Source organism: Balaenoptera musculus, chromosome 4 (genome assembly GCF_009873245.2).
Source record: "Balaenoptera musculus isolate JJ_BM4_2016_0621 chromosome 4, mBalMus1.pri.v3, whole genome shotgun sequence".
In the NCBI taxonomy this organism is placed as follows: Eukaryota; Metazoa; Chordata; class Mammalia; order Artiodactyla; family Balaenopteridae; genus Balaenoptera; species Balaenoptera musculus.
Window position 1 is genome coordinate 133,608,544 of NC_045788.1, and position 27,161 is coordinate 133,635,704.

General features: G+C 37.6%; 1 protein-coding gene across 1 annotated transcript in view; it reads left to right on the plus strand.

Annotated features, from left to right (window-relative positions):
* Positions 1-27,161, plus strand: part of ITSN1 (intersectin 1) — a 235,769-nt gene that overhangs the window by 97,606 nt on the left and 111,002 nt on the right. Inside the window, 7 exon segments of the mRNA XM_036850123.1 lie at positions 1,901-2,038; positions 3,465-3,580; positions 6,947-7,209; positions 9,379-9,528; positions 9,615-9,755; positions 20,784-20,871; positions 21,006-21,145. Coding sequence (XP_036706018.1) covers positions 1,901-2,038; positions 3,465-3,580; positions 6,947-7,209; positions 9,379-9,528; positions 9,615-9,755; positions 20,784-20,871; positions 21,006-21,145 — 1,036 coding nt within the window.

Genomic DNA, 27,161 nt, shown 5'->3' on the forward strand with positions numbered 1-27,161 from the left:
ATTTTTTTTTTTTTTTTTTTTTGCAAAATACATCAGAGATGATACCGAGTACTTACATCAGTAGGTACATTTATGTCTCTTTGTCTATTTTGTAATGACTTTTAGTAGCTATTGATGAGCCTTGCCTAATCCTATAGGATTCTTTACATTTAAATATTAACTAGAATGTTAAATATTTAATTTTAATATATAGTTAAATATTAACTAGAATACGCACTCTTCAGGAGTGTGTATCTCTCAGTTATGCGTTATCCATTGATTCCACCTGGAAGATAAACCCGATTTATACCACTTACCTGCTAGGTTCATGATTTTGCTGCAGGCTCATTGATGTGGTTGTTTCATAAGTGGTCAAGCTCTAGTGCTGCTCCCTTCACCCATTATGGTCCCTTCTGCTTTGCGTTAAAGGGTCAGCCTCTTGCAATAGCATAATAACAGACCAGTTAGCAAGCATCTTATATCTATGACACATCCAGACCTCTTTAAGTCTGGGTGTGTACCAGTATCCTAGGGCCCTGTGAAATAAAAACTAAAGACCTAACATTTATGGACGTTGGTTGTTCTCATGACACCAGAATATAATGAAATGTTTAAGTTTCTCATTTATAACCTGCCCTCTTTGAAAAAAATACTTGAGTCTTCTCCTACTAGAATATTATATTCTCCTCCTACACGATAAAAAGATATTTAATTAAGTGTGTACAGCCATTCTTCAGGCAAGTATGGGGAAAAAAACAAATAGGAATTCCACCTGCCTTTTAATTGCATTTACCCAGGAGTGGGCAGTGGAAAGGAAGAGAGAACAAGGTAAAACAGGCAGGGTTTTCATTTGTGGCTCTGTTCTGCTTAAAAACAGGAGTCTGGCACCTGGAAAAGGCAAAGGTAGAGGGACAGAAAAGAGATCAGTGGTTGCCAGGGCCTGGGAAAGGGTGACTATAAAAAGACAGGAATTTTCGGTGATGATGAAACTTCTATACATTGTAGTAGTTACACAACTGAATGTGTTTGTCAAAACTCAAAGAATTGTACTCTAAAAGGGGTGGATGTTAACCGTATGGATATTGTACCTTAAAAAAAAAGAGTTTATGCCACCTGAGGAAATTTCAGATTTAAGAGGAGTTTCTTGATTTATCGCATCAGCAAAGTCAGTTAGTTGCCCAGTGTAGCATCTGTCCTGTTGGTATTTTAGTGAACAGTGTTGTGGTCTTGCATCCTCTTTTGGTGTCCAGAAGTTGTTAAGTAAAATCACATTCTTGGACTTGCTAGAAAAATCTGTTTACTTTAATTAGCTGCCAGGGCAAGTTGATTATGAAGAACAGTGACGACTGAATCCTGAGATTAAGGAACAGAAAACACCTTGCCTCTGTGGCTGGAGGCCGTAAAGATCCACCCTTGGAGGCCTAGATCAGGGGCTGGTCCAGTGAGCTGAATCTGGCCTGCACCTGGTTTTGTTTTTTAAAAGAACCGCGCCCCTTTGTTTCTCTATATATTGTCTATGGCCACTTTCCTGCTGCAGCAGCAGAATTCAGTGTGATAGAGATTGTGTGTTCTGCAATGCTTAAATATTTACTATCTGACCCGATAGTCTGCAGAGCGTAGTCTAAATTAGACACATGGAATGTATGATACATTTAAAGTGGGTTGCAGTGATTGAGAAGAGTGTAATTATAATCATAGTTTACATCTGTTGAATGCTGAACACCATCCCAACTCTATGGATTGTCTCATTTTGTCTTTGCAACGGTGGTGTGAAATAGGTACTATTTTTATAAACTGAGGCACAGAGGAACTCAACTGGCCTAGAGTCAGAATAAGAAAATAGAATGTTTAAATCACTCATGAATAGTAACAAGCATGCATTTTCATGAAACTAGATTACAATGAACTTTTTGTTGAATAGGAATCTTTCTGACATTGATCAAGATGGAAAACTCACAGCAGAAGAATTTATCCTGGCTATGCACCTAATTGATGTAGCTATGTCTGGCCAACCACTGCCACCGGTCCTGCCCCCAGAATACATTCCACCTTCCTTTAGGTAAGGAATATTTGGCTCTCATAAGAAATTGTGCGCTGAGTATGTGAATTTCAAACTTGGCTTTGTTGGCTGTGTATCTTATAGTCATTTTTTATTCTTGGCAAGTAAATGAAATATCTATGAATTCAAGCAAATCTTCTTAGGTAGGTTTGTGTTAATCTTTCTGTTCTGTTCTTTGAAGTACTTATAGGATATTAGTAAAACAGTCAAGTAAAACATCACAGATTTTGTGATTTTTGAGACAATCCATATAATCAAAGCTCACCCAAAACTTGCTTAGCAGTTTAAGTGCAATGATATCAACCTGTACATAGAAAATAAAGCAAGGAGATTTCTGCCTATGAATTCTACACATTCCAGACAGAGGTAACGAAATGCTGGCAATGTAGAAATTATAATCAGGAAGATAATTAAAGAAAATTATCATGGTCTGAAACATAACCTCAGTGGAGACATCGGGAGGGTAGTTCAGGGTCCAATTGGGAGGACTCTGCAGTTACTGGTATCCTCCGCCTACACACAACCACGCATACACAGCCCTCTTGGGCAACTGCGTCTCAAAGCTTTAACTCAAAAGACAAATTTGAGATCTTACGAGTACAAAGAAGAACAAAAGAAGCACAGATAAGAATTTCTGTCCTAATTCCTCACGGGAAGGACTGGGGGAAAAGTCCCCATAAAAGTATGAGACATGAAGCCATCACTGTCGGCACATACACGATGCAGGGGGAGCTGAGAAAACTGTGAATGTGTAGGAAGAAACCGGTAGCTGGACAGTTTGCCCATAAAATCTCACAGCTGCAAGAATCGCTACAAGAAACACAACACTGGAAGCTGATAAAAAAGCATAAAAAGAAGATAGGTAGATGGGTTTAAAAGAGCAAGATTAACGGTGTAAAGTGAAACTAACCAGTAAACTAAGTGATTTGTTTTAAGGACTATAAAGTGTAGACATTTCATGTGTTTGTTAAGAGATAACATGGAGAGACTTTGTAAAGGGAAAAAAAAAAAGATGGTCTCAATTAGCTGAGCTGCTAATCTTCCCTTGGAAATTTAATGTTCCGTAGGAGGGTTATGATCGTAACAGCGAACACTTACTATGTCCCAGGTGCTGCTGTAACCACTTGACAATTGGTAATTGATTTAATCCTTTGGAATTGTCCTACTTTTGGTGACGGTTCTAAACATTTGAATGAATATGGCACTCAGAGTCTGATGACGTTCAGATACTCATTTTTAAGAAACTCTTTGTAAATAGAGAAGACCAAATCTTTATCTTTTCCTCACTAAAAATGAAATTTGCTCCATGATATGTGGCATAATCTTAAAAAAAATTTTTTTTTTCATAATTTACCCAATTCTACCTAGACAGCTTTACGTGAATCCTTTTTTTTTTTTTTTTTTTTCTTTTTTTCCACAACTGCAGAAGAGTTCGATCTGGCAGTGGTATATCTGTCATAAGCTCAACTTCGGTAGATCAGAGGTTACCAGAGGAACCAGTTTTAGAAGATGAACAGCAACAACTAGAAAAGAAATTACCTGGTAAGACAGTCCTTATATTTGAATTATAGCATATTAGAGATTTTCTATCTCTAAGGCAAAGATGGAGGTAAAAATAAATTTAGCTTTTGACATTCTTGCTATGTTTCTTTTTTAAAATTTTATTTATTTTATTTTTTTGCTGTGTTGGGTCTTTGTTGCTGCGCACAGGCTTTTCTCTGGTTGCGGCGAGCGGGGGCTACTCTTCGTTGCGGTGCGCAGGCTTCTCATTGCGGTGGCTTCTCTTATTGCAGAGCATAGGCTCTAGGTGCGTGGGCTTCAGTAGTTGTGGCATGCGGGCTCAGTAGTTGTGTCTCACGGGCTCTCTAGAGCTCAGGCTCAGTAGTTGTGGCGCACGGGCTTAGTTGCTCCGCAGCATGTGGAATCTTCCCGGACCAGGGCTCGAACCCGTGTCCCCTGCATTGGCAGGCGGATTCTTAACAACTGAGCCACCGGGGAAGCCCTTGCTATGTTTCTTTAACTGACCTTAGTCAGAAAGGAGACACTTTTCATATGCTTTTGGATTTGAATATATGTATAGAAATAAGAACATTATGTACTCTGCTAATGCACCCTTGTTCTAGCTTTTGAATTGAAATCTGATTATTTACCACTTAACAAAAATTTTATAAATGTTATCTATAAAATGCTCAAAACTGATAAGCCTTTAAGGTGGTTGCTTAATACCACCAGTGCAGAAATAGAATGTAAAATTGCCTACTGTTGTTTTCTCATGTTGTTATAGAATCGGAAGCTCCGTGATAACAAGAAGTTATTTTAAATTTAATATGAACCTAATTTAAATTATCCTCATTTACAAAGATAAATTCATCATACTATTAAAATATTCTATGGTAGCTATGAATTATTAATGATGAGATGATAATTGATACTGACACCCTAATGAAATTTATTATGGAATCTCTTTATGTTAAATACTCTGTCAGTGTCATTTTGTTGCATTTAAAGTGCTCAGGGGATAATTGACCTGCTCAGGACACTAGCTCTCCTAGTCTCCTCTTTAACTAAATTACTTTTTGTTCAGTGATAAACTGCTTACTGAAAATGTTCTTTGTTCAAGTGTGTTGAGTACAGTGAAGGATCTAAATGTTAATAATACATGGTCCATGCCCTCTAGAAGGTTATAATACAACTGAGGATTTAAGACATCCATATAAACAATCATCAAAGCAGTGCATAAGTATGATAAGTTCCTGAAGACAGAATTATAGATGCACAGCAGAGCTTACTTATAGCTGGTTGGCATAGACTGGGAAATACACAAACAATTAAATCTCTATGGAAGAGGTCACAGTTGAGTTGAGATTTGAAGAGTAATTGGGTCATTACAGTGGAAGGGAGGAACATTTCAGGTTGATAATAATGGGAATAAAGTCTTAAAGCAAATAAGGACAGGAATCCTTAGAATTTGGAATTTTCTTTTTCTCTTGGTAGAAGACATTCATTTAAAGTTTTGAAAAGGATGTGACAGCATTAGAGTTTTTGGTTAGTGCATTCTTTCTTTCAACAACCATTTATTATGTGCCTCTGTGTACCAGAAATAGGGCCAGATTTTGGAATTAAAAAGATGTATAGGGATTTTCAGTTTTTTTCTTTTTTTTTATTGAGGTAAAATTTACTTAAGATAAAATTGATCATTCTGAAGTGTACAGTTCAGTGGCTGTCTAAGTCAGCTTGGGCTTCCATAATAAAATGTCATAGTCTGGGTGGCTCAAACAGCAGGAATTTATTTCTCACAGTTCTGGAGGATAGGAAGTCCAAGATCAGGGTGCCGTCCACTTCCATTGCTGGTGAGGGCACTTTTCCTGACTTGCAGATGGCTGCATTGTCACTAGGTCCTCACATGGCCTTTCCTCGGTGTGTGCACATGGAAAGAGAAAGATAGCTCTCTCTTCCTTTTCTTGTAAGGCCACTAATTCATAATGAGGGCCCCATCGTCATGACCTTATCTTAACCGGAATTACAAAGTTCCCATCTCCAAATACCAGCCCATTTGGGGGTTAGGGTTTCAACCTACAAATTGGTGGGGTGGAAAACATTCAGTCCAGAACAGTGGCCATACCTAGTTACTCTCCATTCTCCCTTTTCCCCAGCCCCTGGAAATCACCAGTCTGCTTTCTGTCTCTTTGGATTTACCTCTTCTGGATATTTCATATAAATGGTATTATGCAGTGGGTGACCTTTTACGTCCGGCTTCTTTCACTTAGCATAGTGTTTTTGAGATTCATCCACATTGTAGCATGTATCGTTACTTCATTCCTTTCTCTGACAGAGGGGACTTTCGATTTTAAGGTGGCAGAGTAAAATGGATGCTGCCTGTTCTGAAATCACAAAAGGAGCCAGAAGAACAAGAAAATAAAACTTGCTTGCCATCTCTGATCTCTAATCTAACTACAGTATGTAGGGAAGGTCTGTTTTCAGTGAAGGCCAGACAGGAATGTGGGAAGAAGCCAAGAAAGGATGCTCACAGCTACACATCTCAAGACAGAGTGTGAAGTGACGGTCCTTGAAATAGATTGGGAACAATGGGAATGACATGCTGCACAGGCTGGCAGTGAGAGCTTCCCTTGTCTGGGGCTGGCTCCAAGGAGAAGCGTGTGAGGCAAACACAAAACTGAATAGACGCCGCTGAAAACATAGTAAGGGATGTGGTGGATGGAAATTTTTTTTTAAAGTAAAATAAAATGGATGTAAACAGTGTTAGCAAGGATCAGAGAAAAACAATTATTGACCTGGGGATAGTTCTAAAATTCATAATTGGTGTTCTTGAAGAAGGAAACTGAGTAATGGGTTAGAAAAAATAATTTACCGAGTATCATTTCCATGATGATTAGGGCACAACCTGCTCTTCAGTGTGAAACCCAGGAGGAGACTTACCTTCTTACCTCTGCGTTCAGAAACTGTCTTGTTTGTTAAAATTGAAGACACAATAGCACGGTTTTAAGCAAAGGAAAAAGGGGTAGAAAGGGAAAGATTCGTGGTACAGAAGTGACAAGGGGTCAATTGCTGAATCCAGGTCATAGAAAAGGGAAAGGGTAGAGTGACAGGGAAGGTATGGAGGTTGGGTGATGATGCAGAACTGCTGTCAAAAGATTATTCCATAAACCGCATTTGGCATTTCGGACACTGTGATGTGGTTCATCTGGAGGGGAGAGTATATAAGCAAGAAGCTGGGTGAAGGGCGCATTCATAGTGCTTATCAATGAGGGCACAGGTGAGAAAGAAGCTTTGGGAGTTCGGGTTTGCAGGTACACTACACATTTCCAGTGTGCCATTGAGTTTTCCCTTTGAAAATACTATGTTGAAAATCATGGCTTTTCCTAATCGTTAACGTTTCTTGTTTTGAAGTAACCTTTGAAGATAAGAAGCGTGAGAACTTTGAACGTGGCAATCTGGAGCTGGAGAAACGGAGGCAAGCACTCTTGGAGCAGCAGCGCAAAGAACAAGAGCGCCTGGCCCAGCTGGAGAGGGCGGAGCAGGAGAGGAAGGAGCGCGAGCGCCAGGAGCAGGAGCGCAAGAGACAACTGGAGCTGGAGAAGCAGCTGGAGAAGCAGCGGGAGCTAGAACGTCAGAGGGAGGAGGAGCGGAGGAAGGAAATCGAGAGGCGAGAGGTGAGCAGCTGGGGAGCGGCCCCGTCATGAACACGTGTGCTCTTCCAGAATTGGTTAAGTAATATATTAACACAGTCTTTTTTTTCTTTTTACAATTCAGTAGTTTTAGTTATTCACAAAGTTGTGCAACTGTCACCACTAATTCATCACCCCAAAAAGAAACTCCTTACCCATTAAGCAGTTACTCCCCGTTCCCCCTCCTCCCTGCCCTTAACAACCACGAATTTCCTTTCTCCATAGGTTTGCCTATTCTGGACATTTTGTATAAGTGGAATCACATAATTTGTGGCCTTTTGTGTCTGGCTTTCGATTAGCATGTTTTCGTGCTAAGTTGTAGCGTGAATCAATACTTTATTCCTTTTTGTGGTTGAACAGTATTCCATTATATGGATAGACCACATTTTATTTATCCATTCATCAGTTAATGGACATTTGGGTTGTTTCTACTTTTTGACTATTTTGAATACTATTGCCATGAACGTTCACGTACAGGTTTTTGATAATACAATCTTGTAACAAACCATTGATAGCAGTTAAGTATTTTTGTCTAGCCTTTTTTCTGCATTAACATACAAATATAGAAACAAAAAGGTTTATATGGTGGAGAGGTTGAAGGTTTAGTGAAATTGTTTTTTTAAACCACTGTAATGGTATCACACTAATTTTATTGTTCTGCATCTTTTTCTTTTTCCACTTTAGAAAATATGTGTAGTGATCTTCACCGTACTTTATGGATGGCTTCCTAAATTTGGTGCCATACCTGGATAGGGGCCAAGCCTATCTCCTGTCTGTTTTTCCAATTTTAGTATATTGGGTTTTTAAAATTAATTAATTAATTAATTTATGGCTGCATTGGGTCTTCGTTGCTGCGTGCGGGCTACTCTTTGTTGCGGTGCGCGGGCTTCTCACTGCGGTGGCTTCTCTTGTTGTGGAGCACAGGCTCTAGGCGCACACGCTTCAGTAGTTGTGGCACACGGGCTCAGTAGTTGTGGCTCGCGGGCTCTAGAGCGCAGGCTCAGTAGTTGTGGCGCATGGGCTCAGTTGCTCCGCGGCACGTGGAGTCCTCCCGGACCAGGGCTCGAACCTGTGTCCCCTGCATTGGCAGGCGGATTCTTAACCACTGCGCCACCAGGGAAGTCCTAGTATATTGTTACAGAAGCAATGACATGATTCTCTTGTGTGGATAAAATGTATTTTAAAGATGGGGGATTTGTCTTTATAAAAAAATAATACTTTGGTTTCATCTCCTGATGATTGCTTTAGAAAACTTGTAGCTATAAGCTGCCTTTCATTTGGGCAGACACACACAGATACTAACAGGATTTTCATTTCCAGAATGGCAACCAAAAGGTAGACAACCTTTCCTTCTTCAATGTTTTTAAAAAAAAAAGTATTTTAGAGTGTTTATTCAGGATTATTTAATTGACATTTACCATGTGCCAGGCATTGATAGTCCCTGGAGATAAGGTGATGAATAGGAACTCCACCTGTCCTCCAGGCCCTTACAGTGTAGTTGGAGCACAGGTATGTAAGAAGCAATTACAATACGATAAAGAGTGCCAGGTGCTCCGACAGATACTCTGCCTAGCAGCCATCAGAGTCAGCGTTGAAGAGAGCTGACATTGCCAGAGAAATTACAGAACCTTCTGTGCTAAAAAGGAAATGAATGATTAGGGAGATGGGGGTCACAGACTTTTTAAGCTTGAGACAAATAATAATCTCTCATGTGACAGAAGAAATAATAACTACTTGTTTGATGGAAGAAAGCTTTTTTTGTTTTGTTTTTTGTTCTGGGGTTTTTGGTTTGATTTTACTAGATTAATTTTCCTTGTTTTTTATGAGTCAGTAAATAAGGAAGAGCAGCTTATTTAGCACACCAAGCATCCTTAGCGGCATAAAGGATTGAATGTCAGTGGTGAAACAATCCAGTCTGTTCTCAACTCATGTAAATATAATAGCCTTTCTGAATATTCTCTTTTTTCCCATAGAAGGAATATTATATTTGTATAAAATTTTTCTGCTATTTTAAAACAAAAATTTCTTGTAATGCTTAATAATATTTCACCCCTAAAAGAAAAGACTTACTAGATGTAATGCTTACTAAGAGACCTTGAAGAGTGTAAGAACTGAACAATTAATTAATAAATCGTCTGTCTGTGTATGTCACAGGCTGCAAAACGGGAGCTTGAAAGGCAACGACAGCTTGAATGGGAACGGAATCGAAGACAAGAACTATTAAATCAAAGAAACAAAGAACAAGAGGACATAGTTGTGCTGAAAGCAAAGAAAAAGACTTTGGAATTTGAATTAGAAGCTCTAGTGAGTAGTTTGAGTATGCTTTGGGAATCTACTTACATTGAACCATTAAAATGCTAATAATTCTTATTATTTTTCATTTGTTAAAGAATGATAAGAAGCATCAACTAGAAGGAAAACTTCAAGATATCAGATGTCGATTGACAACCCAAAGGCAAGAAATTGAGAGCACCAACAAATCTAGAGAGCTGAGAATTGCTGAAATCACCCACCTACAACAACAATTACAGGTGAGAAAATATGTCCCTTAAAAACTTTTTGGCTTCCATGCCTTTCTCTGATTCATCTCATGCATTTATTCACTCAACAAACATCAAGCATCTAATAGGCACTGGGAAGCCAAGATGAAGTAGACAAGGTCCTTGCCTGAAAATAGGTTGTCTAGTAACTCAGCACACTTGCTGAGACTGCTGCATGCCAGCTCAACGCAAGCTCTGGTAAGCACTGAGGATCCAGCAGTGGACAGCAGAGACAGGACCCCCACCCTCACGGAGCTTACCTTCTGTTTGCAGGGGAGACAAGCACTAATAAAATGACAAGTATGTACTCTATTAGAAGATGAAAAGTTGCTCTGGAGAGCGAGTAGGGAAGAGAGTCCCCAGTAGTAAGGAGGGCTGTGATTTTGAGTCATGTGGTCAGGACAGACCTCTCTCTGAACATGCTTTTTGAGCAAAGACTTGAAAGAGATGAGTGGCTGAGCCATGTGAATATCTGGCAGAGCAAGTTATAGGTAGGGAAACAATAGTGCAGAAGACCTGAGGCTGTAGCTGGTCTCTGGGATGCCAGTTACAGCAAGGAGACCACTATGGTTGGAGCAAGTGGGGGCTGGATCACACAGGACCTATAGTCCATTCATGGGACTTTGGCTTTACCGTGATAAGCACAATAAAGAAGTGCAGTTAAGTATATTAGGGGGAGTTCCAGAGATGTATGTATAGACAACAGTTAGAGACACAGTGGAGTACTCCAAGCAGTTCTACTTTCATTTTATTACCTATCCAACCTTGACCACCAAGTTGTTACAATATCACCTGGTTTGGTTTCAAGTGTTGAGCTAGGGGGGCATCAAATTCATGTAGATACTGTTCTGCATATCATCATGAAAGATGATCAGTTTTGAGCATTGTGACTTTTTTTTTTTGTAAGTCATTTTAAGACCACTGTGTTCTCAGAGACATTTTCTTTCTTTCTTTTTTATTTATTTATTTATTTATTTAGGCTGCGTTGGGTCTTTGTTGCTGCACGCGGGCTTGCTCTAGTTGCAGCGAGTGGGAGCTACTCTTCATTGTGGTGCTCAGGCTTCTCATTGGGTGGCTTCTCTTGTTGTGGAGCACGGGCTCTAGGTACGCGGGCTCAGTAGTTGTGGCTCATGGACTGTAGAGCACAGGCTCAGTAGTTGTGGCACACGGGCTTAGTTGCTCCGTGGCATGTGGGATCTTCCCGGACCAGGGCTCGAACCTGTGTCCCCTGCATTGGCAGGTGGATTCTTAACCACTGTGCCACCAGGGAAGTCCCTTGAACATTGTGACTTTTATTTCAGCTTCTTCTTCTCTGCATGCTGTTTTTGAGATTTATCCATATTGGTGAGTGAATCAGTTGTTTGTTCCTTTTCATCACTGAGTAGTATTTCCTTATTTATCCCCTCACCTGTTGAGGGACGTGTAGGTTTTTTTCCAGCTTGGGACTTTTTTTTTTTTTTTAATTTACTTTTGGCCACGTTGGGTCTTCATCCTAGGGTTTTCATTGCTGCGCGCAGGCCTTCTCTAGCTACAGCAAGCAGGGGCTACTCTTTGTTGCAGTGTGCGGGCTTCTCATTGCTGTGGCTTCTCTTGTTGCGGAGCACGGGCTCTAGGCGCCCAGGATTCGGTAGTTGTGGCTTGCGGACTCAGTAGTTGTGGCTCACGGGCTCTAGAGCGCAGGCTCAGTAGTTGTGGTGTAAGGGCTCAGTCGCTCCACGACACGTGAGATCTTCCTGGACCAGGGATCAAACCCATGTCCCCTGCACCGGCAGGCAGATTCCTAACCACTGCGCCACCAGGGAAGTCCCTGGTTTGGGACTTTTATGAATAAAGCTGCAATGAGTATTTATTTATACATTTTTATGTGGAAATGTGTTTTATTTCTCTTGGTTAAATTTTAGGAGTGGAATTACTATGTCATGTAAGTATGTGCTTAACCCTATCAGGAACTATCAAATTGTTTGCAAAGTGGTTGTACCGTTTTACATTCTCACCAGGAGTGTATGAGTCCTTCAATTGTTCCTCATCCTTGTCAACACTTGGTTGCCATTATTTTTAATTTTAACATCTCTGGTGGGTGTGTAACCATCTCTCATGTGGCTTTAATTTGCATTTTCCTGAAGGCTAATGATGTTGGGCGTTGTTTCATATGTGTATTAGTATGCATCTTCTTCTGTGTGTCTTTTGTGAAAAAATCTTTAGCTCATTTTTTAGTAGGTTGTTTAGCATATTATCAAAGTTCTTTATATATTCTTGTAAGAAGTCCTTTTTTAAAAAAAATATTTTATTTATTTATTTATTTGGTTGTGCCGGGTCTTAGTTGCGGCAGGCAGGCTCCTTAGTTGCAGCTCACAGGCTCCTTAGTTGTGGCTCGCTGGCTCCTTAGTTGCGGCACGTGTGCTCCTTAGTTGTGGCAGGAGGGCTCCTTAGTTGCGGCATGCATGTGGGATCTAGTTCCCTGACCAGGGATTGAACCTGGGCCCCCTGCATTAGGGGTGTGGAATCTTAACCACTGCGCCACCAGGGAAGTCCCAGAAGTCCTTTGTCAGATAGATGTTTTGCAAACATTTTCACCCAGCCTGTCGCTTACCTTTTCATTTTTGTAATGGTGTTCTTTAAAGGGCAGACGTGTTTAATTTTGGTAAAGTTCAATTTATTCATTTTTTTCTTTTATGGTTTACACTTTCCATGTTCAATGCAAGAAATCTCTGACTATCCCAAGGTGGCAAATATTTTCTCTTATCTTTTCTTCCAGAAGTTTTACCCTTTTATATTACATGTTTAGGTCTGTGATCCATTTCAGGTTCATTTTTACTTAAGTGTAAGGTAAGGGGTGAGGTTCATTTTTTTCTATACCAACACCCAGTTGTTCTAGCAACATTTATTAAAAACACTGTCCTTTTCCCCCATTGAATTGCCTTGGTAGCTTGTTGATAATTAACCACATTTGTAAAAAATCTTTTCTAGATTCTCTTCTGTTCCTTTGATCTATGTCTGTCCTTTCAGCAGTATTTCACTGTTGATAATTTTAGTTTTATAATAATTTTTGAAATCAGGTAGTGTGAGTTCTTCAGTATTTTTCTTTTTCAAATTATTTTGGCTATTTTAGGTCGTTTATATTTCCACAGAAGCTTTTAAAATCATCATGTCAGTTTTTACAAAAGTACTTAGAGTTTTTATTGGAATTCCATTGAATTTATAGATCAGTATGGGAAGAATTGACATCTTAACAATATTGAGTCTTAATAGTATATCTCTTAATTTTATTTGGGTTGTTATAAATTTCTTACAGCAGTGTTTTGTAGTTTTCAGTGTACAAGTCTTATACATATTTTGTAAAGTTTAGCCCTAATTATTTTAAGGTTTTTGATGCTATTATGTATTACATATTTTAATTTCAATTTACAGTTGTTTGATGCCAGTATATAGAAACAGTTCATTTTTATATATTGACATTATATGTGTGATATTGCCTAACTCATTTATTAGTTCTAATAGCTTTATTGTAGCTTCCTTAGAATTTCTACATGCATAAACATTGTGAATAAGGATAACTTTATTTCTTCTTTTTCTTTTTTTTAAAAATATTTATTTATTTATTCATTTGGTTGCACCAGGTCTTAGTTTCGGCAGGCGGGCTCCTCAGTTGTGGCATGCGAACTCTTAGTTGTGGCATGCATGTGGGTTCTAGTTCCCTGACCAGGGGTTGAACCCGGGCCCCCTGCATTGGGAGCGTGGGGTCTTAACCACTGTGCCACCATAACTTTATTTTTTTTCCAATCTATACGCCTTTTATTTCTTTTTTTGTCTTAACTGCATTGATTACAACCTCTAGTACTATGTTGAATAGAAGTGGTGAGAGTCTTGTTCTTGATCTTAGGAGCACAGCATTCAGTCTCTCACCATGAAGTATGATGTTAACTGTAGGTTTTTTTTGATTGATGCCCTTTATTAGGGTGAGGGACTTCCCTTTTGTTCCTTGTTTGCTGACAGTTTTTATCATGAATGAGTGTTGAATTGGGTCATATTCTTTTTTCCTGCATTTATTGAGATGTTTATGTGTTTTTTTTCTCCTCTATTTTGTTAATATGGTGATATTTGAATGTTAATCAACCTTCCATTCTTGGGGTAAACTGCACTTGGTCATGGTGTATTATTGTTTAACAAACATTTTGCTGGATTCAGCTTGCTGTTATTAGGGGTCTCTTTATTGAAATTCATGAAGGATATTAGTTTATCGATTTCTCGTAATGTCCTTGTCTAGCTTTGGTATCAGGGTAATAAATAAGAAACTAAGTTGTAGGGTATTCTTTTCTCTTTTAGTTTCTAAAAATATAGGATGGTAGTCTTTCCTTGATATCTGTGGGGGCACTAGTTCCAAGTTGCCTGGGGATACCAAAATCTGTGGGTGCTCAAGTCCTTTATATAAAACGGATAGTACAGTAGTCCTTCCATATCGGCGTATTTGGATTGAAATTCGATCCTAGGCTGGTTGAATCCAGATAGGGTGGACTGACTGTAGTGGTAGCTACCATTTAGCGAAGGCCTGGCATGTGCCAGGTGTGCTCAGTGCTAAGACCTTAATGTGGATATTTAATAGAGTCCCACAATAATCTGGTAAGGACACTATCATTACTCTCATGTTATACGTGAGAAAGTGAAGATTCGAGAAGGGAACATTCTAGAATCAGTTTCTGGCATTCAGTTTCTAGCTGGGAAACAGGAATCCAAATTCGAATCCAGATCTATGTGACTTCAAGACTTTACTTCCAACCTTGACACTACACTGCCTTCCTAGCTAACCCCATCAGCTTGTCTCTTAAAATCCTGTATATTTCTGTAAAACTTTCTCTCGGGCTTCCCTGGTGGCGCAGTGGTTGAGAATCTGCCTGCTAATGCAGGGGACACGGGTTCGAGCCCTGGTCTGGGAAGATCCCACATGCCACGGAGCAACTGGGCCCGTGAGCCACAACTACTGAGCCTGCGCGTCTGGAGCCTGTGCCCTGCAACGGGAGGGGCCGCGATAGTGAGAGGCCCGCGCACCGTGATGAAGAGTGGCCCCCGCTTGCCGCAACTAGAGAAAGCCCTTGCACGAAACGAAGACCCAACACAGCTAAAAATAAATAAATAAATAAATAAATAAAGTAGCTATTAATTAAAAAAAAAAAAAAGTGGTAACTCTTGGGAAGAAACAGAGAAAGATCGCTTTAAAAAAAAAAAAAAAAAACTTTCTCTCACCTCCTGGAATAGTTATCAGGTTCCAGTATCAGATCAGTTGGTCCAAATGTGCAGATTAAAGGATTCGGGAGGCTGATTGCACTATGCCATTTTAATATAAAGGACTTGCGCAATCTCAGATTTTGCTATTGAGGGGATCCTGGAACCAATCCCCCATGGATACCGAGGGATAACTGTGTTTCTTCCTTAAATTTTTGGTGGCATTCACTAGTGAAGCCTTCTGGGTCTGGAGTTTTGTTTGTGGTAGAATTTTTAATTGCAAAATTTATTCAATAGATATTGACAGATGGCTATTCCAGTTTTCTGTTTGTTCTTTGGTCTGTTTTGATAATTTGTATCTTGCAATGAATTTGAACATTTCATCTAAGTTAACAAATTTATTTGTATAAAATTGTTTATATAATATTCTCTTATTATTCTTTTCAAGTCTGTAGTATCTGTAGTGATGTTACTTCTTTCATTCCTGATATTGGGAATTTGTATCTTTTCTCTCCCACTCCAACTCCTCCTCTCCTTCCTTCTCTCCCTCCCCTTTCTCCTTCTCTACCTCCTCTCCCTTCCCCTCCTCCTCCTTTACTCCATCAATCTAGCTAGGAGCATATTGGGTTTATTGATTGATTTTTTTAAAAAAGGTTTTGGTTTTATAGATTTTTTTTTTTTTTCCTCTGTGGTGTGTCTGTTTTCTATTTCATTGACTTAGGCTTCTTATTATTTCCTTCCATCTCTTCATTTTGGGTTTAATTTGCTTTTTTCTAGCCTCTTAAGGAGGAAGCTTAAATTATTGAATTTGGATCTTTCTTCATTTCTGATAATGTATAACATTTTAAGCTATATAATTCCTTCAAAGCATTGTCATAGCCATATGAATATGTTGTATTTTTGAATCTTTTTTAAAATTTCCTTTGTCATTTCTTTGATGGGTTGTTTAGAATTATGCTGTTTAGTTTCCAAATGCTTCGATTTTTTTCCATTTGTCTTATTGATTTCTGATTTATTTATGGTATGATCTGTGAATATACTCTGTATGATTTTAACCCTTTTAAGTTTATTGAGACTTATGGCCCAGCATTTGATCTGTCTTGGTGAATATTCCATGTGCACTTGTAAAGAATGTGTGCTCTGTTGAAGTTGGGTAGGGTGTCCTGTAAATGTCAGTCGATCAAGTTGATGTCATTCATGTCTTCTGTGTCCTTACTGATTATCACTGAAGTCCTAATCAGTTTGAGATATTAGGATATGACATATAATGTAAATAGTATCAGAAGTTCACTGCTAGAAATTGTTTGAAAATATTTTAAAATGCATACACCTTTTAAAAGTGTATTCTTTTCTGTGGTAACTGTTTTTCTGTGTCTTTCATTAACTATTTATGAGAAGTTTCATAAAATATTCCATTGAAAATTTAGGAGTGAAGGCCATGTGTTTGTTTATTATCTCACTGAATGCTCTGTGTCCAAACGTATTTTTATTATTTAAGATTGATGCTTAGTATATTCAGTTATTGATAATAAAATACCAATCAAGGTTCCTGAAAAAGTAGTGAAGTTAAAAATAATACATTGTTTGAAGAAAGGCAGGTACATAGTAGGCAGTGAGAAATCGGTTTCCTTTCTTTACCGTAATTAGCAAATTCTTGCTCTGCAAATGAGTCAGGTAGCCCTTCATATTGGTTTGACCTATTTTCGAAACTCAGGTAGTCCATTTAAAAGTAACGTTTAAATAAGTGAAACAATCTGAGTGATCTGAGCCAGGCTTCATCTTGATCCTTCATTGTTTGTCCTGGTTCAGCAAAGAATCTTTGGGATTGGGTAAGAGGCCTTGCCTTAATTTAGCAAGGAGAACAAGAGGAGAAGCTTAGTTGGCTATGCTTTTTTGGGAAAATGATCGATTTTTATATTCTGTTTTTTTTTTTTTTTAAGCATTAATACCAGGTATTAATTAATTAATTAATTAATTTATTTATTTATTTATTTATTTATTTATTTTTTAATTTTTTTTTTTATTCACACACACACACACACTGTATTTTATTTTTACAAGACATAAATAGACTGACACCAAGCATTGTACATGGATGACCACAACAAAAGCAACAATGGTTGCAATTACCAAACATGAAACACACTCATACTATGTCATAATATTGACATTCAGTCCAGTAATCCTCCACTGTAACAGCTCCTTTACTTTGCAGTGAAAATTGATTTGTATATTCTTTGCCTCTGAGTCCTTGTGGGATTTTTTTTTTTTTTTTTAAATTCAGACAGAAAGTCACAAAAATTATACTCATCCTCATCAGTTCACTCAGTCCCATGTAATTAATTTTTTTTTTTCATCTTGATCTTTTGTTAGCACTTTTATGAGTTCATCAGTTTTTCATTAGAGTTCTGAAAATGCTTATTCATTCAGTTCAGCAGTACAGTCAGTTACCAGAAACCTGTACTTGTCAGAGTCTTTTCCATGAATTTCTTGAAGATGAAACCCTTTTATAGGAACATATTTGCAAAATCATCAGAGTACACCCAGAACTGTCTGTAAATGACAAAAGACTTAAAAATGACCACGGTTAAAGATTTGATGAAAGTTCATAATAATGCAGTTGACAAGAAAATTAGTTATTTCTGAGATATACATTTTAAAGTAATAACTAGGATTATTACTTATAACATTATACCAGAACATATAAGATTTTTAGAAATTTCATGTAATGTCTGAAACATTTATATTAACATATTTCCATACATATTTCCATACAAATACAAATATAAGATTTTTAGAAATTTCATGTAATGTCTGAAACATTTATATTAACATATTTCCATACATATTTCCATACAAATACAAATATAATATTTTTAGAAATTTCATGTAATGTCTGAAACATTTATATTAACATATTTCCATACATATTTCCATACAAATACAAATATAAGATTTTTAGAAATTTCATGTAATGTCTGAAACATTTATATTAACATATTTCCATACAAATAACCCAAAGAAAGTTTAGTATTAGTTGTTTTGTTTGTTTTTTTATACTGCAGGTTCTTATTAGGCATCAGTTTTATACACATCAGTGTATACATGTCAATCCCAATTGCCCAATTCAGCACACCACCATCCCCACCTCACCGCATTTTTCCCCCCTTGGTGTCCATATGACCATTCTCTACATTTGTGTCTCAACTTCTGCCCTGCAAACTGGCTCATCTGTACCATTTTTCTAGGTTCTGCATACATGCATTAATATACGATATTTGTTTTTCTCTTTCTGACTTACTTCACTCTGTATGACATTCTCTAGATCCATCCATGTCTCAACAAATGACTCAATTTCGTTCCTTTTTATGGCTGAGTAATATTCCATTGTATATATGTACCACATCTTCTTTATCCATTCGTCTGTTGATGGGCATGTAGGTTGCTTCCATGACCTGGCTATTGTAAATAGTGCTGCAATGAACATTCGGGTGCATGTGTCTTTTTGAATTACGGTTTTCTCTGGGTATATGCCCAGTAGTGGGATTGCTGGGTCATATGGTAATTCTATTTTTAGTTTTTTAAGGAACCTCCATATTGTTCTCCATAGTGGCTGTATCAATTTACATTCCCACCAACAGTGCAAGAGGGTTCCCTTTTCTCCACACCCTCTCCAGCATTTGTTGTTTGTAGATTTTCTGATGATGCCCATTCTAACAGGAGTGAGGTGATACCTCATTGTAGTTTTGATTTGCATTTCTCTAATAATTAGTGATGTTGAGCATCTTTTCATGTGCTTCGTGGCCGTCTGTATGTCTTCTTTGGAGAAATGTCTATTTAGGTCTTCTGCCCATTTTTGGATTGGGGTGTTTGTTTCTTTGATATTGAGCTGAATGAGCTGTTTATATATTTTGGAGATTAATCCTTTGTCCGTTGATTCATTTGCAAATATTTTCTCCCATTCTGAGGGTTGTCTTTTCGTCTTGTTTATGGTTTCCTTTGCTGTGCAAAAGCTTTGAAGTTTCATTAGGTCCCATTTGTTTATTTTTGTTTTTATTTCCATTACTCTAGGAGGTGGATCAAAAAAGATCTTGCTGTGAATTATGTCAAAGAGTGTTCTTCCTATGTTTTCCTCTAAGAGTTTTATAGTGTCCAGTCTTATATTTAGGTCTCTAATCCATTTTGAGTTTATTTTTGTGTATGGTGTTAGGGAGTATTCTAATTTCATTCTTTTACATGTAGCTGTCCAGCTTTCCCAGCACCACTTATTGAAGAGACTGTCTTTTCTCCATTGTATATCTTTGCCTCCTTTGTCATAGATTAGTTGACCATAGGTGCGTGGGTTAATCTCTGGGCTTTCTATCTTGTTCCATTGATCTATGTTTCTGTTTTTGTGCCAGTACCATACTGTCTTGATTACTGTAGCTTTGTAGTATAGTCTGAAGTCAGGGAGTCTGATTCCTCCAGCTCCATTTTTTTCCCTCAAGACTGCTTTGGCTATTCGGGGTCTTTTGTGTCTCCATACAAATTTTAAGATGATTTGTTCTAGCTCCGTAAAAAATGTCATTGGTAATTTGATAGGGATTGCATTGAATCTGTAGATTGCTTTGGGTAGTATACTCATTTTCACAATGTTGATTCTTCCAATCCAAGAACATGGTACATCTCTCCATCTGTTGGTATCATCTTTAATTTCTTTCATCAGTGTCTTATAGTTTTCTGTATACAGGTCTTTCGTCTCCCTAGGTAGGTTTATTCCTAGGTATTTTATTCTTTTTGTTGCAATGGTAAATGGGAGTGTTTCCATAATTTCTCTTTCAGATTTTTCATCATTAGTGTATAGGAATGCAAGAGATTTCTGTGCATTAATTTTGTATCCTGCAACTTTACCATATTCATTAATTAGCTCTAGCAGTTTTCTGGTGGCTTATATTCTGTTTTGTTCAAATTTGGGGGGATGGGAGGTATATGTGTTTGTGTGGATTATTCATATGAGAAGATGCTACCAAATCCTCTCCATTGAGCTGTATCTACTGTTCAGACGTATAGTACACAAAGATTTATTACACACAAGCCAGTCTGTATCTAAAGGTGGCTGTTCCAGAAAGGGACTGGTTCTTAGCCTCTAGTGAAAATTTTTAATTGACATTTTTATTTTTTCAAACCAAAAGTTAATACACAGAGATTTTTTTCTCAAATCAAAGTAAAAATAAAAGTCAAGTATTTCTTAATAAAGACAGGAAAATCTGTCCTTTTTCTAAAATGTGTAGAAACTATATTGAATAATTTCAGCTGAACTTAGGCAAAAACAATTGCTTGTCAAGTCACCCATGAAAACTCCAAATAGCCTTGTACAATGTGGTTTAGCTTTTATCTATGTCAGTTAAAAAATAGTTGGTTCAAGATTTTTGTGTAGCTGTTTAAAATTGTGCCTCTATCCTGAGTGTTGGACAAACATATATGGCAGCTAAGATTCTAACTGTTAAAAGTCCTTTTTTGATTTCTGTTTCCAACTTCAGGTATATGGTAATCCAGTTCAACCCTATTAAGGCTCAAAGTTCAGGACAGAACAGTTCCTGTTTAAACTACTGAGTCAGTTTGCAAACAGCAGGGTCACTGCATTTGCATTTGATCCCAGTGCAATTGAGAGATCATTGCTTTCCATTTTCTCTGCTGAGTTGTGAAACCACCCTGACAATTTCACTGTAGAGGATTCAGGTTGAGATCAGGAGAGTCTTTGAGGGATGAGAAAACATGGTAGTTTTCTCCATCATTCATTGCTGTGTTCTCTTTCTCTCCTAGGAGTCTCAGCAAATGCTTGGAAGACTTATTCCAGAAAAACAGATACTCAATGACCAATTAAAACAAGTTCAGCAGAATAGTTTGCACAGTAGGTGTTTTATAAAAGTTGACTTTTTTCCTTTTTACTGGCAAGAATTTTCTTAATTGAAATGAGAACGTTAAAAACCATTTTTCCTCACTGCCAGTTTGTTTTTCTTATCTTGTGATGTTTTTCTAATACAGGAGATTCACTTCTTACACTCAAAAGAGCCTTAGAAGCAAAAGAACTAGCTCGGCAGCAGCTACGAGACCAACTGGGTGAAGTGGAGAAAGAAACTAGATCAAAACTACAGGAGATTGATATTTTCAATAATCAGCTGAAGGTAACTATTCTGTGTGTGCCTACATGTATGTCTTACTTTTTAATTTTTCTAACTGGCCAGATGATTAGTTGGTATTTGATCCCAGGCAGAAAAATTTATTAGGCTGGTTTGTCAGCCTTCATGAAAGCCTTCACATTTATGGATAAACATTAAACAATCTAAGTTGAATTTTTCTCCTTTAAAATATAAAAATGAATTTGGCATCTCTAAATTAGGGCTGAGTGAATGGCCCCAACATGACATCTGTCTTTTACCTGAATTACATTTTTACACATCTTCATCCTTTTGTCTATTGAGAACTACATCAAGTTGAATTTCCAAAAGCTAGGCTCCAAAAGCTTCATCTTTCTTATGTTCTTTAAAGACTACTGAAAAGGAACTGCTGTCTCTTTTAAAACTAAGAATTTTTCTTCTACTTCTCACCTTCAAGATTGTACTTGAATATAAATCTTTATTTTGTCACCTCGCATTTTAAAATATTATTGTTTAATGGAGTAATTGCTTTTGTCTTTGTGGCAGAAGTGGTGTATGGTTTTGTCATATTTACACAGTAAAACTCAGGAAAATGCCAAAGCTCTTAGGGAATGTAAAAGTAGTTAGATCACAGCCTTTTTCTGATTTGGTGCTTTTGATTTAACTTTAGAACTTTATCATCTTAAGAATGATTATTATCTTGTAATAAAATATCTTGGAGTGCAAACAGCTCATTTCCTATCAATAACGATCATATACTTTAGATTTAAGTAGATATTGGAGTTTTTAATCAGTTATGTTCTTATAAAAAGTTGGATTTTACACTTGTTTTTCTCAAATATTTTCTTTTTCCGACCTAAAATCCTTTATACTTGATTCTGACCAATTTAGCTTTTGACACTAGGAAAAAGTTAAAATCCTATTCTTCATTAGTAGAAATAGAAAAACAAATTAGAAAGCATATTTGAGATTTTTACTTGACTTTTGAATTGTGATTCTAGGCCAAATTGTCTAGACATTTGAGTTTGAGGTATTTGTACTGTTTTCTCAGAGTAATAAGTAATAAGCTTTTCTCAATTATACAATTCCAGGAAAGTGATCTTAGGGGAAATATTATTTGAGTAAATTTAGTGTTTAGGGTTTTTTTTTGCTTTCATGCTTACACAGAATATGTATTTGTGTGCATGTGTGTATGTACTATATATATTTTTTCTGTATTCGTACACGTATGATTGTGTCACATGTAAGAATTGGAAGTACAGCTATCAGTTCTCCTTCTCTAGAATAAGTACAATAGAAACATGTTAACTCTCTTATGACTTGTCACAATTTCAAGCAAAAGGAATATGGCACTAGTGCAAGCTTGTAGTCCTTTTTAATAGTCTCTTGTATTATAAACTGTTAAGTATTCAGGTATCTTCTGAACCCAGGCAGTACTCTAGATTTCTGCCTTAATCTTAAGATTCCTTTCTATAGAAGTTCGACCAAAACAAGGTTCACACATTTTAGAAAATGATACTCTGATGAATTCCCTGGCAGTCCAGTGGTTAAGACTCGGCACTCTCACTGCCAGGGGCCCAGGTTCGATCCCTGGTTGGGAAACTAAGATCCCACAAGCTGCAGTGTGGCAAGAAAGAAAGAGAGAGAGAGAGGAAGGGAGGGAGGAAGGGAGGGAGGAAGGAAGGAAGGGGTACTCTGGTGGATGACTTTTTTTTTCTTTTTTTGGTTGCACTGGGTCTTAGTTCTGGCAGGTGGACTCCTTAGTTGCGGCTCCAGGGCTCCTTAGTTGCAGTATGCAAACTCTTAGTTGTGGCATGCATGTGGGATCTTGTTCCCTGACCAGGGATCGAACCCAGGTCCCCTGCATTGGGATCACGGAGTCTTATCCACTGCACCACCCGGGAAGTGTCCCTGGTGGGTGATTTTTGATAATGCCTAGATGACTTACAGATTATTTTGGCTGTATTTAGGCTATTGAGTTACTGTTGTCATTGCTATAGAGAACACCCTTAAAATGTGGTGTTTGTCACTCTTACTGTGTTTAGTTGACTAATGCTGCCTTCAGTATCAGAGAGTTGCTTATACAAAGGCTAATTTTTTAGCCCTTTATTCCACTAGCCCCTTTTCCAAATATACTTATTTTTAAAATAAGAACATTCCTTTCTGTTGTAATTTTTATTTTAGTTTTCCATTTTTACTTTAAATTTAAGTCAATGTGGAGAGTAAAAAAAAAATCACAAGCCAGTATGTAGCTATATTGTTTTGTTATTTAAAACTCGTTTGGAGGACTTAGTGACTATATTATGTTACCTGACGGTTATTATTTCTATTAATCCTCTCAAACCTGGTGAGACCAAAGCAGAAACAGTTACACTGAAGAATCAAAAGATTTATAATTTGATTGAGATAACTCAGAGGGAGATTTAAGTAACTATTGAGTATCTCCTGCCAATTTTTCTTTGTTGTAGTCACCTTGGAGAATATGAAGCTTTTTTTTTTTTTCCGACTTTAGAGCATATATTCACTAGCAGCTGTAGTTTCTTGTGATGGACCAACAGAGCCACATTCTGACCCTTTGGGATTTCTTCCATGTCTCCCTTGATACAGCAGTGCCTTTACAGCATCCTCACTAATGATGCAAAAATTACTTCTACCTTGCTGACAGTGAAACAGTTCAACTGCCCAGTCATTCCACACATCGAATTTGATGGTGTGAATTTGCTCCATCCTAAACCTTCCTCTCCTAAAAGGAAACCAGCCGGGAGAGTATAGAAAAGAAATTCAGACTTAGTTTTGTTTTATATTCGTATAGAGTGTTCATCTAGAGAAAGAAAGTTTAATTCACTCATTATCAACTAATATGGTGACACTGGAGAAATACCTTATGGAGTGCAAAGTTTTAAAATTAGTTGATCGGAACATTAAACCTATATTCAATGGCTGGCTCTGTAAATGAGGGTTCCGTTTAGCAAAATCCAACTCTCATAGTTCTTTTGATACAAAACTACTTACAATAAGCCATTCACTTCTTTTGATGCACACTCAAGGTCATGTCCAGTTACTTAGGGATAAGGTCATGTAGGGAACAATAGCACCCTGCTTTAGCCCAGATTCTTAAGCATAAGACTGGGATTGGGAAGTATAATTATATTTAGTTTCTTGAATGAGAAAGAGTTTAGAGAGTAGGTATGCTTTTTCCTTTTATTCTTTCTTTAATATGCAGTCTGGATTAGTTCTATCTACCAGATGTCTAGTTGAGATTCATTCTTTTGAGAATCTCTCCTTTTTTTCTTCAGTTAAACAAGAACTACACTTATGCCTCCTAATTCAATATCTGATAACCAATGATGGAAATACTCAAGGCATTAATTAAAGAGGAAAACAATTACTTTTGCAGTTAGATTAACAGGTATTTGTTTCATATTGGTAGCAACCTACTGAAAATATAAAGCTTACTTCAGTTCTGGGGAAGTGTTATTTAGGGCTGTGGAACATAAGGTCTCTAGAATCTTGGACCTTTACATTTCTATCTGATCTCATGGAAATTGAGGACTCCTTTTTTCCTTTTAGAAAAGGCTATTTTCCCATGCATTTTAGTAGATATCTTCCTTATAGATACGATATTTATGTTCTCCAAAATTGATCCCAAGACATAAGTGTCTTTCTAATTTATCACCCAAAGCGAAGAATTACTTAAAAATGGAAACAGAGGGAATAAACTTGGCTTTTGTAGGTTTAGCAAAAAGGGGGGAAATGATAGCACTCTGATATTGAAGCTTTTGTGCTCAAATTCCCAATTGTTAGATTTTGTATTTTTACTGCCTTTTGTGTGAACAGTAAATTTTTAATGATCAAATGAAAAATTTAACCAATGATTTAACTAGGAATAATTGATTTTGTTAGTAATTATTGCCAGGATGAATTAACCCTTCTTGAAGTAGCTTTAATTCAGTGGACCAAATTTGTTTACCAAATTTTCTGCTTTTAAAATGTGTTATAGATGCAGCAAATATTTCTCATGCTAAGGAATCAAAAGTCTTCTCATATTCATGGCCTAGAAACATCAATTTAAAATTATTGATTATTGGGACTTCCCTGGTGGCAAAGTGATTAAGAGTCCGCCTGCCAATGCAGGGGACACGGGTTTGAGCCCTGGTCCGGGAAGATCCCACATACCACGGAGCAACTAAGCCCGTGTGCCGCAACTACTGAGCCTGTGCTCTGGAGCCCGCGAGCCACAACTATTGAGTGTGTGTGCCACAACTACTGAAGCCTGCGTGCCTAGAGCCCATGCTCCTCAACAAGAGAAGCCTGTGCACTGCATCAAAGAGTAGCCCCCGCTCGCCGCAGCTAGAGAAAGCCCGCGTGCAGCAACGAAGACCCAACGCCCTCAAATATAAAAATAAATAAATAAATAAATTTATTAAAAAAATAAAATTATCACTTATCTATGACTTTTCTCTTTTTACCTTGTTTTACAGGAAAATCAAAGCTCTCGACATTTTTTGGAGACTCTGTCTGCCTTTTAGGCACATAGAATCATTCTGATAGTTATTTTTCTTATATACAGTGCTTAGCTATAGGTGTAAAATTGTGGCTCTAACAAGTGTCAAATACCATTACCAGTAGGGACTTTTTAGACAGCAGCGTTTGACCACTTGCCTTTGGCAATGTTAGTAGTTACTGTAACAGTTTTCCTTGGCCCTGATAGCTTAATGTTCCATATTTTATTGACCACCATGATATAGAGCAGCAACATAAAGTACAGCTTATAGTTTTCAGGGCTCCATTGTCAGCCAAATAAAGAGAATCCACGCAGAGGCTAGATGTTGTGTTTCATGTTGGAAAGTTGAGTCCTTGTTGGTTCCCATCTAGTCACTGTGTGCTGGCCAAGTCCTAACGTGAATGGCGTTTACATCGGAGCATTTCTTTCTTCCAGTCAGTGGAAATGCAGGAGGCAGTGTTGTAGTGCCTGGCAGTTCTCCTGGGCTGCGCCATCCACTTAGACTTCTTTCTAAAGGTCTCCATGCCCTACTCAGGCAATGCACATCTTTCTCACACTAAGAATGGTGAACCATCCCCAGCTCTGTGCTTCAGTTTTCCCCATGCAGATGAGTGCTTAGTGTCTAAGACAGCATTTACCATGAAGCGCTAAGCCTTTTTTGTGAAAGTTAATAATGATTAGTTATTATACATCATTGAAGTATGGGTGAATCTTTCCTCTTGACAAATTGTGTGTGTGTGTGTGTGTGTGTGTGATGAAAGCTCTGAACTACAAGCTGGATAAGGTACTGTATCTTTATAAGGTACTGTAGTCTTTATAACAAGCATATTTTAGATCATTGAATTTGCCACGTGGCTGCAAAAATTTGAAAGACAACCCTTAGTCATTATTTGGGTTGATGTGCAAATTTTCATCATCAGATAGTATAGTCAGTATACTATTCCAAAAGGGGATAGTATTTTATTTCTTAGAAAAATGTATTTAGGACTAATTCAGAATTAAGAATTATATTTCTTAATATACTTGGGAAATCCAGGCTTTGTAAATTGAACACAAGAGGCTGTTAGAAATATAAACTCTGCTTGTAATGATACCTGTCCTAAAAATTGCTCCTAGGAACAGAATTGTTGTTGAAATGAGAATGCCAGTTATAGTAAATAAGGTTCTTGGCTTAACTAAGGCTTTTATGCTCTTGGTTTCAGACACTTGTTTTCATGGCAGCCTCATTCATTATGAAGGCAGTGAAAGGCAAAATGTTTAGCAACCAGGGGAGAAAAGAAAAGATCTGGAGAAGGAACTGCAGAACAGAATGAGAAGTCAGGAAAAAAATGCATGCGAAGGGAAACAAGGAAGGAAAGAAAAAGATACAGAAAGAGGAGATGCAGAGACAGCAAGAGAAATCAGTGTGAATTCAAATTACAGTGTTGCTTTCTTATGTTAGTAGATTAATGTTTGGCTGTTTCATGGTTTGTTCAAGATTAAATTTTATTTTTACCTTTGTGATCCTTTTGAAAAGACCTCTTTTGCACAGAAGTAATA